Source organism: Macaca mulatta, chromosome 20 (genome assembly GCF_049350105.2).
Source record: "Macaca mulatta isolate MMU2019108-1 chromosome 20, T2T-MMU8v2.0, whole genome shotgun sequence".
Taxonomy (NCBI): domain Eukaryota; kingdom Metazoa; phylum Chordata; class Mammalia; order Primates; family Cercopithecidae; genus Macaca; species Macaca mulatta.
In genome coordinates this window covers 69474224-69488803 of record NC_133425.1, presented here as the reverse complement: position 1 = coordinate 69488803, position 14580 = coordinate 69474224, and the positions used below count along the sequence as shown (strand labels likewise).

Here is a 14580-nt window from a genome sequence, read left to right as displayed (position 1 = left end):
CAATCTCGGCTCACTGCAACCTTTGCCTCCCGGGTTCAAGGGATTCTCCTGCCTCAGCCTTCCAAGTAGCTGGGATTACAGGAGCGCACCACTGCGCCTGGCTAATTTGTGTGTGTGTATATATATATATGTGTATATATATATGTTTTTTTTTTTTTTTGGTAGAGACGGGGTTTCACCATGTAGGCCAGGCTGATCTGGAACTCCTGACCTTAGTATTAAGTACTCCGCCCGCCTCGGCCTCCCAAAGTGCTGGGATGACAGGTGTGAGCCACCATGCCTGGCGGGATTCATGATTTAAAGCAAAAGCAAAAGAAAAAAGAAATAAATTATTCTGCTCAATACTGTTTGGCATAATTGCATTTTCATCTTTTCAACACTCAAAACAGCCTCTTCAGGAAGCACTGAGATGGGAGTGACAAAACTGGCTGGGGCCTAGCTCTCTAAAACGGTGGGGGAGGGGGGGCGCCCTGAGAGAGGCATTCTAGCCTCACCCCAATCACCCCTATTTTTACTCTTCCTACTTTCGGAATTGGAAAGAACGACACTCGAGCTAGGTTCGAATATATTAACTTTCAGGGCCCACTGCCCATCCCAACCCTCCCCTAACAAAGTCCCGTTCCGGTCCCTGTTCCCCCAGCCAGCTGCAGGAACCTACCAACAGCCAGGAGGCTGCCTGGTGGTGTCAACTAAAAAGAGGGAGCGTCTGCGCCGTCACTGTTGGGGAGGGGGCTCTATTAGTGGTTTGAGAGCTTCACAGAAGCCTTCCCCCTCCTAAACCTCCCCAGCCTCCAAGGGGGAGAATTCCACCAGCAGCCCCGCTAGGAACCTAAGCTGGGTTCAGCCATGCAAGCAGCTTCCAGGTGGAACCCCGGCCGTGAGCTTCCCAGCCCTTCTGAAGTGGGAGATGGAGAGCAGGGTGGAGGGAGGCGGCCTGCAGCGTGTAAGTCTCCTCTTCCCTGGCCGGCTCCGGGCTGCGGGCTCTGCCAGCTCAGAATTTGCAGAGAATCTGCAGGTCGACCACCCTCGGCAGCTTCAGCTTAACCAAAGTATCAGCCCCAGGCTAACTCTTCCCCAGGCAAGAGGCTATGGGTGGAGGAGGAGGTGCATGCAACAGGCAGCTGGGCCCATCGCCAGCCTCCTCCTGCCGTGCAGCCCCCTCCCCAGAGCCCGCCGAAAACGGGGGGGGGGCGGGGGGAGGAGGCGTATGGATGGAATCAGGGACTGTGGACTGTTTTCCAGAGCAACAGGCTGGTGAGGCGGCCCCGGGCCCAGGGAGAGGCGCTGAGAAGGCTGCGGGTGAACGGGAGGGCAGAGGGCACACGTGAGAGCACCTTGCACTGGAGGGGACAGGGCTTCCTCGAGCCCTGCCGTCCCCTCCACCTGTCCGGAGTTCGGCCTGGGAGCACCCCACCCCGCAGGGGACGCCACTCCCGGCTTCCTGGAGACGCAGGAGGCCCTGGGGGCGCGGCCGTCCCACAGCGCGGCCGAGGTGGGACTGGGGGTCCCGAGCCCTGGGCCCCGCAGCGACCGCTTTTCTTTGGTGGGTCTGCACGCACCCATCCGGGCAGGCGGGGAAAGGGGCCGGGCGGCCAGCTCTCCTGACGCCCGCAGCGACTGCCCGTTCTCCTCCGGGTCTGGCCAGCGATGGAAACGCTCCTCCGGCCGAGCCTCAGGGAAGTGCTTCGCCGAGGCCTGCGCCATGCTCTCCTCCTCAGAAAGCGTGAAAGAAAACCCTAACCCAAAGCATGAGGGAGTGGGGATTGAGCGGCCGCCGGCCCGCCCCCAAAGGCCATTGATTGGAGGAGACTGGACACAGCGCCAGAAGTTCTCCTTGAGTCGCATGATTGGCTGGGAGAAACAGAAGCTCCGCCCGACCGCAGCGCAGATTAGTGCCAGGCCCGGCCGGTCCCCAGTGTCTCGTGATTGGCGGGGCGCAGCGGACGCCCCCTGGGCTGCAGCATGATTGGTCCTGGGTTGCGGGTCCCGGGTCCCTGGTCGGAGCGCCGGCACCTAACAGATGGGCCGGGAAGGTCGCGGTGAGGCCCGGCTCAGTTGCCCCGGTAGACTTCGATCTTGCTGGCCTTGGCCAGCATATCGATGATATGGGCCTCGAAGTCCGCGTCGTGCACGCCAGTCTTCCTGAACTCGCCCGCGTACCGGTTGTTCTCCCAGTAGTGGTGCCAGTTGCCCCGGCTGTCGGCCCCGAACCCGTACACGTTCACCTGCGGGGAAGCGCAGCGCAGCGTCACCCCAGGCGGTGACCCAGAGAACGGCGCGGGGCGGGCTCGGGATGACAGAGAGGAGAGGGGAGCGGGAGGCTCCAGGGAGATGCGGGAGCCCCCAGGCCTGGCCTAAGAACATGGACTCAAATGGGGACACCACCTTCCCTTTGCAGTTGTCCTTCCTCTGTAGCCTTTGCTAATTCCTTTTTTTTTCTTTTCTTTTTAAATGGAGTATTTTGATCAGCACCACTCAATGAAGCACTTGCCGGCAACGTGGGCGTGCTGGGCCTCAGCTCTTGCTCTTCGTGGCAGGGCAACCCTGGTCACTGGTTGAACGGGTTCTCTGAACGACTAAGCTCCATTTTTACACAAAGTAGGCCTGGGGCTCAGAGCTGGTGGGGGCAGCCGTCCAGATGGAATTCAACTACATACACTCTCCATTCTATTTATGTTTTGTCGTTGTTGTTTTCTTTTTCATTCTGTCACCCAGGCTAGAGTAAAATGCCGCTATCTCGGCTCACTGCAACCTACACCTCCTGGGTTCAAGTGATTCTCCTGCCTCAGCCTCCCGAGCAGCTGAGATTACAGGCGTGCCCCACCACGCCTGGCTAATTTTTTGTATTTTTACTAGAGATGGGGCTTCACCATGTTGGCCAGTTTGGTCTTGAACTCTTGACCTCAAGTAATCCACCCACCTCAGCCTCCCAAAGTGCTGGGATTACAGGCGTCAGCCACCACGGGGTCAATAACTTAACTTTTTAATGAAGAGATTTTGGATTTAGTACAATCATGAAAGCAGAAACATTTGGGAAAGGCATAGCTATACTTTATAGCCTAGAGATGGGGAAAACCAAGGCCACATGAATTCTGCCTACAGAAGCACATTCCTCTGTTAGCCTACTAAGACCTCAGAAGGCCTGCACTCCTCTGTTCCATGGGTTCCCACCACCCACACCACGGGCCTACCCACCTCATCACACACATGCAGGGCAAAGAAGAGCACCAGCATCCCTGTGGAAGGGTACCGCCCATGATGCTCTGTCCACCGGTCATGGATATACTTGAAGAAGGCTGGGTTGTAGATCTGGACCTGGGAGAAGAAGAGATGACAGGTACATGAGGGGTTTAGGGGCAGATATTCAGGCTAGACTGAGCGGCTTCTACTTGTCTGTGCCTGTCAGCAGACCTGTGCATGTGTCTCCTGAATCGTATGGCACCTACTGGGGTCAGGCATCTGGGCAGATGGGGACCCTGAGGTTCTGGAGGGGAACTGGAACATCTGAGCTACAGGACCAGGCGCACAGGCTGGGCCAGCACTGTTTCCACTGAGGTGGGGAGGAAGTGGGGAGCTTACCTTTTCTTTATCCACTCGAAGGAAGGACTTCACTGGGGCATAGGTGCTGTAAGCAAATAGAAAGAAATGTAACATTTCAGGCCGGGCGCGGTGGCTCATGCCTATAATCCCAGCACTTTGGGAGGCCGAGGCAGGTGGATTACCTCAGGCCAGGAGTTCGAGGCCAGCCTGACCAACATGGTGAAACCCCATCTCTACTAAAAAAAAAAAAACAAAATTAGCTGGGCTTGGTGGAGCACGGCTGTTATCCCAGCTACTTGGGAGGCTGAGGTTTCAGTGAGCCGAGATCACACCACTGCACTCCAGCCTGGGTGACAGAGTGAGACTCTGTCAAAAAAAAAAAAAAAAAAAAGGAGAGGAGGGGAGGGGAGAAAGGAAAGGAGAAGGGAAAGGAAGAAAAGATAACATTTCAGGTGGCCCCATGGCTCCTAGGGATGCCCCCCATGCCAGGCCTGAGCAATGTCAGCCCCACAACTTCCAGACTGCTCTGCTTCTGGACTGCTCTCCTGTGGCTTGTTCATCACTGCCATGCCTTGCTCCAAAGCCTTCAATGCTATCCATGGCATCCAAGATAAAATGGGGATGTTTTAGGCAAGCAATGGGGCCGTCCCTAGTCCAGCCCCAACCTTCTTCCCCTAGCTCTGTGCTCCAGTAGAGCTGGCAATCATCTCCAATCCACCATGTCTCTGCTCTCACCCCTGCTCTTGATCCACTCCCCTCAGGCTTCCCAGACCACACCTCCCTGTAGCCAGCCATGGCGCCCGTAACCTACATGCCCTTCTCTGAGTGTCTATGGTACTTCAACTCTACTGCACCCATTTTAGCCCTCAGGTCTCCCAAACATGAGATAATGAACATCCTAAAGTCAGGAAACTGTAACTCATTACTTCTGTGTTTATAAAATACATGGTGATGATACCCAAAAGGCAGAACACAAACCAAGTGTCCTTGAAGGATAAACAGATAAACAAAATGGGTATATCCCTACATTGGCATAGTATTCAGCCTTCAAAAAACAGGAAATTCTGACACATGCTACAATATGGATGAACTATGAGGACATTATGCTAAGTAAAGTAAGTCAGACAAAAGGACAAATACTGTTATGATCCCACTTACATGAGGCATAAAGAACAGTCAAATCAGGCCGGGTGTGGTGGCTCACGCCTGTAATCCCAGCAATTTGGGAGGCCAAGTTGGGTGGATCACCTGAGGTCAGGAGTTCGAGACCAGCCTAGACAATGTGGTGAAACCCCGTCTCTAGTAAAAACACAAAAATTGGCCGGGCTCAGTGGCTCATGCCTGTAATCCCAGCACTTTGGGAGGCCAAGGTGGGCGGATCACGAGGTCAGGAGATCGAGACCATCCTGGTTAACATGGTGAAACCCCGTCTCTACTAAAAATACAAAAAATTAGCCGGGCATGGTGACGGGCGCCTGTAGTCCCAGCTACTCGGGAGGCTGAGGCAGGAGAATGGCGTGAACACGGGAGGCGGAGCTTGCAGTGAGCCAAGATCGCGCTACTGCACTCCAGCCTGGGCGACAGAGCGAGACTCCATCTCAAAAAAAAAAAAAACACAAAAATTAGCTGGGCGTGGTGGCCCATGCCTGTAGTCCCAGCTACTGGTGAGGCTGAGGCATGACAATTGCTTGAATCTGGGAGGCAGAGGTTGCAGTGAGCCGAGATCATGCCATTGCACTATAGCCTGGGCAACAGAGCAAGACTCAGGCTCAAAAACAAACAGGCCAGGCGCGGTGGCTCATGCCTGTAATCCCAGCACTTTGGGGGGCTGAGGTGGGCGGATCACAAGGTCAGGAGATACAGACCATCCTAGCTAACATGGTGGAACCCTGTCTCTACTACAAATACAAAAAATCAGCTGGGCGTGGCGGCGCTTGCCTATAATCTCAGCTACTTGGGAGGCTGAGACAAGGAGAATCGCTTGAACCCAGGAGGCGGAGGTTGCAGTGAGCCGAGGTGGCACCACTGCACTCCAGACTGCGCGACAGAGTGAGACTCCATCTCCAAAAACAAACAAACAAACAAGAATAGTTAAATAATAGAGACAGAAAGTAGAATAAGGTTACCTGGGGTTGAGAGGAAAATGGAGAGTTAGTGTTTAATGTGTACAGTTTCCATTTGGGATAATGAAAACGTTCTAGAAATGGACACTGGTGATGGCTATACAATAATGTGAATATACTTAACGTTACTGAGCTTTACACTTAAAAACAGTTAAAATGATAAATGTTATATTGTGTATATTTTACCACAAAACAAAAATATATGGTGAGACAGAGTAGATTAATGGTTGCCTAGGGCTGGGGTGGGAGGAGTGGGGAGTGATGGCTTAGGGACCCAGGGGTATCTTCAGATTTTTATCTTTAGATGAAAGACCCTTAGAACATGAAAACGTTCTTTTTTTTTTTTTTTTTTTTTTTTGAGGCAGAGCCTTGCTTTGTTGCCCAGGCTGGAGTGCAGTGGCACAATCTGAGCACACTGCAACCTCTCTCTGCCTCCCAGGTTCAAGCGATCCGATCCTCCCACCTCATTCTCAAGTGGCTAGGAGTACAGGAGCGTGCCACCATGTCTGGCTAATTTTTGTATTTTTTGTAGAGACAGTTTCGCCATATTGCCCAAGGTAGTCTCGAACTCGGGCTCAAACAATCCCCCCCTCCTTGGCCTCCTAGAGTGCTGGGATTACAGGCATGAGCCACTGCATCCAGTAGAACATGAAAATGTTTTTGTTTGTTTGTTTGTTTTTTGAGACGGAGTCTCTGTTATCAGGCTGGAGTGCAGCGGCACAATCTCATCTCACTGTAACCTCTGCCTCCCGGGTTCGAGCGATTCTCCTGCCTCAGCCTCCTGAGTAGCTGGGACTACAGGCGCCTGCCACCACACCCAGCTATTTTTGATATTTTTAGTAGAGACAGGGTTTCACCATGTTGGCCAGGATGGTCTCAATCTCTTGACCTTGTGATCTGCCTGCATCAGCCTCCCAAAGTGCTGGGATTACAGGTATGAGCCACCGCACCCGGCCAAAAAATTTATTTTATTTTTTTTGAGACAGAGTTTTGCTCTTGTTGCCTAGGCTGGAGTGCAGTGGCGTGATCTCGGCTCACTGCAACCTCCACCTCCTGAGCTCAAGCGATTCTCCTTTCTCAGCCTCCTGAGTAGCTGGGATTACAGGTGCATGCCATCACGCCTAGCTAATTTTTGAATTTTTAGTAGAGATGAGGTTTCATCATGTGGGCCAGGCTGGTCTCGAACTCCTGACCTCGTAATCCACCTGCCTCGGTATTTTTAGTAGAGACGGGGTTTCACCATGTTGGCCAGGATGGTCTCGATCTCTTGACCTCGTGATCTGCCTGCGTCAGCCTCCCAAGGTGCTGGGATTACAGGTGTGAGCCACAATGCCCAGCCATGAAAATGTTTTAAAATTAATTGCGGGGCTGGGTGTGGTGGCTCATGCCCTGTAATCCCAGCACTTTGGGAGGCTGAGGTGAGCAGATCATCTGAGGTCAGGAGTTCGAGACCAGCCTGGCCAACCTGACGAAACCCCATCTCTACTAAAAATACAAAAATTAGCCAGGTCCATGGTGACATATGCCTGTAATCCCAGCAACTCAGGAGGCCGAGGCAGGAGAATCGTTTGAACCTGGGAGACAGATGTTACAGTGAGCTGAGATTGTGCCACTGCACTCCAGTCTGGGCAACAGAGTGAGACTCTGTTTAAAAAAAAAAAAAAAAGTAATTGTGGGCCGGATGTGGTGGCTCATGCCTGTAATCTCAACACATTGGGAGCCTGAGATAGGTGGATCACTTGATGTCAGGAGTTTGAGACCAGCCTGGCCAACATGGCAAAACACCATATCTACTAAAAATACAAAAATCAGCCAGGCATGGTGGCATGTAATTCCAGCTACTCAGGAAGCTGAGGCACAAGAATCCCTTAAACCCGGGAGGTAGAGGTTGCAGTGAGCCAAGATCGCCACTGCACTCCAGCCTGGGTGATAGAGTGAGACTCCATCTCAAAAAAATAATTAAAATTAAAAATTAAAATTAACTGTAGCTGTGGTTATACAACTCTGAATATATAAGAAGTTACCGGATTGTACACATTAAATAGGTGAGATGTATGGGATGTGAATCTTATCTTGATAAAGCTGCTAAAAAATATACTTTGTGAACTAGATTTCCCATGGTTCCCAACTATGATGGGATGACTGCCCCCAAAGAAAGTCCTCAGAAGGCAGAGCTTCCCCAGTCAGAAGCTATCACCCAGAAAGGAGACCAAAATCAGACGGTCTGGTCAGGCGTGGTGGCTTACGCCTCTAATCCCAGCACTGTGGGAGCCCGAGGTAGGAAGACCACCTGAGGTCAGGAGTTCGAGACCAGCCTGACCAACATGAAGAAACCTGTCTCTACCAAAAATACAAAATTAGCGGGGCGTGGTGGTGCATCCCTGTAATCCCAGCTACGCAGGAGGCTGAGGCAGGAGAATTGCTTGAACCCGGGAGGCGGATGTTGCAGTGAGCCAAGATGGCGCCACTGAACTCTGGCCTGGGCAACAAGAGTGAAATTCTGTCTTTTAAAAAAAAAAAAAAAACAAAAAACAAACAGATGGTCCTTCCTCATCTTTCCACCATCAGTATGCTACATGCCACCACGCAGAAGGTGACACAGAGCAAGCTGTGTCTTCAGCTCACTCGCCATCTTAGGCCCTCCCTTCTTATCAGCTCCTCTTGGCCAAAATATTCAATGAAAGGAATTCTACAATCTGACCCCTAGGAAGACTCTGCCCAAGGTGGTCCTGTCACCCATATTCTACCCAGGCCAGCAAGAGGCTCACAATCGGATCTGCCCCGTGGACAGGGCGCTGGCAATCCACAGAAGGTCCAGGGCCTTGAAGGGCACCAGCACGAAGCTGACGTTGGCGGGCAGGTTCTTGGCACTCTCAGGGTACATGAAATGGTGGGTGGTTCGGCTGCCAACATCCTGCTCAAAGCCCACGGTTGGCGCCTGATTCATCCTGCAGGGACAAGAGGGTGACATGAGAATCAACTGCCATGGAAACTGGTACAAGATTCTTAGAGGACAGTTCGAAGCCATCCATCAAAAATGCAAACGGGTGTATACTCCAACCAAGCAATTCCATTGCTAGAAATCTAACCTACAAAAATGGTTATGGCCAGGCATGGTGGCTCACGCCTGTAATCCCAGCACTTTGGGAGGCCAAGGTGGGCGGATCACGAGGTCAGGAGATCGAGACCATCCTGGCTAACACGGTGAAACCCCGTCTCTACTAAAAATACAAAAAATTAGTGGGCGTGCTAGCAGACGCCTGTAGTCCCAGCTACTCGGGAGGCTGAAGCTACTCGGGAGGCTGAAGCAGAAGAATGGTGTGAACCTGAGAGGCAGAGCTTGCAGTGAGCCGAGATTGGGCCACTGCACTCCAGCCTGGGTGACAGAGCGAGACTCCATCTCAAAAAAAAAAAAAAATATGGTTACATAAGTGTGCAAAGATGTGTATGAGGATATTCACTGCAGAATTATTTACAATAGTAACACTAGAATCAATCAAACAGGCCGAGTGTCGTGGTTCACACCTGTAATCCCAGCACTTTGGGAGGCCAAGGTAGACGGACTGCTTTGAGGCCTGGAATTCGAGACCAGCCTTAGCCAACATGGTGAAACCCCATCTTTACTAGAGAAAAAAATACAAAATTAGCCTGGCATGGTGGCATATACCTTTAATCCCAGCAACCTGGGAAGCTGAGGCAGGAGATGTGCTTGAACCCTTAGGCAGAGACTGCAGTGAGCCGAGATCGCACCACTGCACTCCAGCCTGGGTGACAGAACAAGACTCTGTCTCCAAAAAAAAAGGTTACTCTCAGAGTAACTTTGGGGGCTTAACTCATTTTTTTTTTACTGTATACATTTTTATTTATTTACTTTAACTATTATTTTTGAGATAGGGTATCACTCTGTTGCCCAGGCTGGAGTGCAGTGGTGCTATCTTGGCTCACTGCAACCTCTGCCTCTGCTTCCCAGGTTCAAGCAATTCTCCTTCCTCAGCTTCCTGAGTAGATGGGACTACAAGCATGTGCCAGCGCACCCAGCTAATTCTTTGGTGTGTTTTTTTTTTTTTTTTTGAGACGGAGTCTTGCCCTGTCGCCCAGGCTGGAGTCCAATGGTGTGATCTCAGCTTACTGCAACCTCCACCTCCCAGGTTCAAGGGATTCTCCTGCCTCAGCCTCCCGAGACCTCAAGTGATCTGCCTGCCTCAGCCTCCCAGACTGCTGGGATTACAAGCGTGACCCACCACACCCAGCCACTTTTGTATTTTTAGTAGAAAAGTGGTTTTGCCATGTTGGCCAGGCTGGTCTCAAACTCCTGGCCTCAGGCAATCTGCCTGCCTCGGCTTCCCAAAGTGCTGGGATTACAGCCCCGAGCCACCACACCCGGCCCTGTTTGTTTTTTAAGTCTCACTCTGTCACTCAGGCTGGAGTGCAATGCCATCATCATGGCTCACTGCAGTCTCGACCTCCTGGGTTCAATCAATCCTCCAGCTTTAGCCTCCTGAGCAGGTGGCACCACAGGCGTGCATCACCATGCCCGTTTTGTTTTCTGTTTTGTACAGATAGGGGTCTCACTATGTTGTCCAGGCTGGTCTCAATCTCCTGAACTCAAGCAACCCTCCTGCCTCAGCCTCCTGAGTAGCCGGGACGACAGGCAGATGACACCAGGCCTGGCCTTTTATAATTTTTAAAAGAAAGAACTTTTAAAGAACAGCCTTCCACAGCTTCCACCTTACTTGGCTGTTCTGCCTCTTTCCTATAAGATGGTGAAAGAAAGATAGGAAGTTCAAGCCTTCCCTCAGGCCCTGGGCTGGATGGAAGCCTCTGTCCTGCCACCTACTACCACCCTATTCCTGTCTGCCGCCTTAAGACCCTGTCTGCCCTTCCACTCCAAGGCCAAGAGAAACGTCCCAAGTTCTCACGGTCTGCCCTTGCTATCTCTCTGGTGATGTGCAATGTCCCCTCTCTTCTGCTGCTGTCTGGACAGAGGGGACATTGCTGTGGCTCCTGTCTAGAAACCCTCTCTGTGGGTATAATAAGCCAAGAAGGAGTCTCGCTCTGTCGCCCAGGCTGGAGTGCAGTGGCGTGATCTCGGCTCACTGCAAGCTCTACCTCCTGGATTCACACCATTCTCCTGCCTCAGCCTCCCGAGTAGCTGGGACTACAGGTGCCCGCCACCGCGCCGGGCTAATTTTTTGTATTTTTAGTAGAGACAGGGTTTCACCATGGTCTCGATCTCGTGATCCGCCTGCCTCGGCCTCCCAAAGTGCTGGGATTACTGGCGTGAGCCACTGCACCCGGCCCCACTTCCTTTCAATTTATGCAAAATACAAGACAAGTAAAAACCAAAGCTCCCCTTTTTAGTATGCATCTTACGTAACAGGTGAACCAGGTTTAAATACAAACCTGTTGGTCTTTTTTTTCTGTTATGACTGTTTACCTTGTGGAATCATGACTACCAAGGCAGGGTGATCATAACCTGGCCCTCCACTAGGAGCACAGGGACCCAGGGAGGGAGGGAGCGCAGTCCCTAGGTGGCTCTCCCGACTTTTTATGCCAGTTCTGTAAAACCAGCACAAACATTCCCTGTCCTTACAGTGGCTGGCAGCAGCTAGCTGGCCTGGGTGAGGACTTGCTGTGTTGCAGGGGCTGCCACGCTATCTTCATCAAGGACGGGACTGGGGAGGACAGTGGGCTGTGCTGTCCCCTTGCCCTGCTGGTCACATCGCTGTGCCCCCTACCTCTCATTTTCCCTTGAGGGTCTGGAGGGTGCTTTGGGGTTGGAGGTCTCAAAACCTAGAGGACATCTGTGTTCCTAACCACTTCGTTCTAGCTAGCTTCAAGCAGATACCTAGAATTTCTTCCAGAGAAACTAACATGCTCTGTCTCCAGAACAGGGATCTAGTTCCTGCCTCTCCCCCAAATTCATGTCTTTCACTGAACTGCCCCTTTGAGCCCAGTCTTTAGGGTTTAGAGATCCTGTCTCCTAGAAGAGCCAAGAAGTATCTTTCCCACCCATGAGTAACTCTTAACAGCTTGTGGGCTGCTGAACTCCCCACACAGGCATTGGGGTCCTACGGTCACACTGACGCAGTCTGGACCTGCCTCCTGCCAAGCACCATGGGGCCTGTGAGGAACAGAGCAGTTGGAGAGGAAGCCTTAACAGGGTATGTCAGAGCCAGAAGTGTGTCTCAGCTGCCCAGGGTATGGCAGGGGTAAGGAGGAGGTGGAGGAATTGGGCTGGTGACACAGGCTGGCCGGGGCCTGGGTGGGGCAGGAGCTAGGATCAAGGTATGCTCTTTTTCTTCTCCCTTTTTTTTTTTTAAATAGAGATGGGGTTTCGCCATGTTGCCCAAGCTGGCTTCGAACTCCTGGGCTCAATCAGTCCTCTCGCCTCAGCCTCCCAAAGTAGTGGGATTACAGGCGTGAGCCACCGCGCCCAGCCAAGGTGTACACTTGAGAGGACCTAAGAAACAAACTTCATCTCACCAGAGATGGTGAGGCCAAGAGATTCTGCAGAGCACAGGGCTGCATCCAGCCCAGGCTGGCTTCTGAAGACCCACCTTCTACAGCGACTTGGCAGCCCGAGCTGTCATGAAGTCCCCATGGGACCTGTCAGCCAGGGTCACCCTGCCTCCAGGCTGGCCGTGCTACAGAGCCTGGCCTTCCCTCACTTCCCCCGTTGCTGGCCAGTCACCAGCTTCGAAATATCTGGGAATAAAGGGAGCAAGAGGTCCCAAAAGATGTTTCACAGCCTCCACAGGAAAGGGAAGGAACATGGCACTCTAACAGGGACGAGGTTTTGTTTCAAGGCTCTGATTCATCCTGGAGAAGCCACGCCCTGGAAAGGGGCCAGAGCAGGACAAGGAGGATGAGCTGCATCTCTGGGACTCAGGAACACGGCATTCTAGAAATCTATCTGTCCCTGGCTGCCTCCAGCAGCTAAAGAAGTATCCAGACCAGGGCGCAAGTGGGGTGTGTACTCCCTGGTTAGGACCTGCTGTTGGCTGCCTAGTCTCCTTCACTCCTGCATGTATCTGTGGCACGCCTCCTGTCTAGAGGGCACTGTTCTCGGAGTTGTGGATGGATCTGCAGGCCAACTGAGGCAAGATCAGCTTAACTGGACTTGAAGCGGTCCACAGGGCTCAGAGGACAAAGAGGAGGAGGGAATGGCAGCCAGGTGGGCGGGGCACAGGTGGATCAGGCCATCATCTTGCTGTAACTCAGTTCAGCCCTCCAGTGGGTCTTGCTTCCAGGACCACTGGTTCCAAACTTGGATATGCCTACAATTGGAGTCACCCCCAGTGCCATCTGTTGTTTTTGTTTTTGAGATAGGGTCTTGCTCTGTTGCCCAGGCTAGAGTGCAGTGGTGCCATCACAGCTCACCACAGCCTCAAACTCTTGGGCTCAAATGATCCTCCTGCCTTAGCCTCCCGAGTAGCTAGGACTACAGGCTCACACCAGCAAGCCCAGCTTATCCACTGCCAGCCAGTTCCTTAGACCAGCAGATGGCCAATTACTACCCAGGTCACCCCTTCCAGAAAGTGATTCTGGGGTCCACTCTATACCACCCCACTTCCTTACCTGGCTCCCGGGAGGAAGCATCTATAAATTTTTTTTTTTTTTTTTTTTTTGAGACAGTTTCTCCCTTGTTGCCCAGGCTGGAGCGCAATGGCATGATCTTGGCTCACTACAACCTCCGCCTCCTGGGTTCAGACGATTCTCCTGCCTCAGCCTCCTGAGTAGCTGGGATTATAGTTATGCACCACCATGCCCAGCTAATTTTTGTATTTTTAGTAGAGATGGGATTTCACCATGTTCGCCAGGCTGGTCTTGAACTCCTGACCTTAGGTGATCTGCCTGCCTCGGCCTCCCAAAGTGCTGGGATTACAGGCGTGAGCTGCCGCGCCCAGCCTTATAAATTTCTTTCTGCAGCCCTGCCTGACAGTACCGGCCAGGAAACTTAGAGCCAGTCCTTTTGGGCCTGCAGGGCTTCCACCCAGGAGCTTCCTGACCATCACGTAGGTGCCTGCCCAGTGAAAGCTCAAACCTGATGCAGGTGCTTCAGGCAGCTGAGAGCACTGTCCTGGGCTTTCCGAGTGCCCAGAGCTGCATGGAAGTGACAGATCCCTCAATTCCCAACCTGGCCATGGTGTCTGGAAAGAGGAAAGGCCCCTCTAACACCAGTTCCCATCCCATCTCTCTCCCATTGGGGTATCAGCAGTTGGAGGATATGGATATCCTCAGGTGGTTCCAGGGTCCTGGACAGGGTCCAGTCCATCCTGCTCACCCTCCCACTTGCACCATTTCCCAACATAAGGAAGGTCTTACATGGAATGCTGAATGCCTCCGAGACATATTGCTGCCTTTGTGTTGCTATGGAGACAGTAACAGTTTCTAAGACAAAGCCCTTCCTTCTGCCTCCTGGGAAACCTGGTCTTTCTGCAATGCTCAGCCTAAGAGATGAGTGAAAACTGGGCATTGGCAGGATCTCGGTTCTTCAGGCTCTTCCTCCATCAAGGAGTTGGGTAGAAGGATCCCCACTGTGGCATTTCTTGTCCCCAGCCAAGTCAAGGGGGGACATCAGAAAACACAGGCTCTGGAGCAGAGCAAGCAGCCCATTTTCAGGTCGCGAGCCTGCCCCCGTTCCCTGTTCATGCCCAGGCCTTCGCTGCAGAGTCTCGGTCAGGACTGAACGCCCTCCCAACTCTTCTCCCCTCCTCACGGCGGGGAATAGACGTCTTGGGAATGAATGAGCCCCAGAGTAAATACCAAACAGCTCCTTTTAGCACCCACGACATCTGCCTTCCGTGCATCTGCCAGAGAGAATCACCTGCTGCTGAGAAGCAGGATGCTAGCTGGGCTTGGGGCCCTCACTCGCTCAGCTGCTGAGGGGATGAGGAGGACAGGGCCGGCTTCT

General features: G+C 52.5%; 1 protein-coding gene across 6 annotated transcripts in view; it reads right to left on the bottom strand.

Moving 5' to 3' along the window:
- Positions 1 to 342: 342 nt before the first annotated feature.
- Positions 343 to 14580, bottom strand: part of ST3GAL2 (ST3 beta-galactoside alpha-2,3-sialyltransferase 2) — a 61913-nt gene continuing 47675 nt past the window's right edge. For 4 of the 6 annotated variants that reach the window (XM_077983874.1, XM_028840536.2, XM_077983875.1 and 1 more), the window contains 4 exons: positions 8432 to 8611; positions 3580 to 3625; positions 3196 to 3315; positions 343 to 2225 (listed from right to left, as the gene is read on the bottom strand). In XM_077983874.1, coding sequence (XP_077840000.1) covers positions 2052 to 2225; positions 3196 to 3315; positions 3580 to 3625; positions 8432 to 8611 — 520 coding nt within the window. In that variant the 3' untranslated portion in view covers positions 343 to 2051. 6 annotated transcript variants of the gene reach the window in all.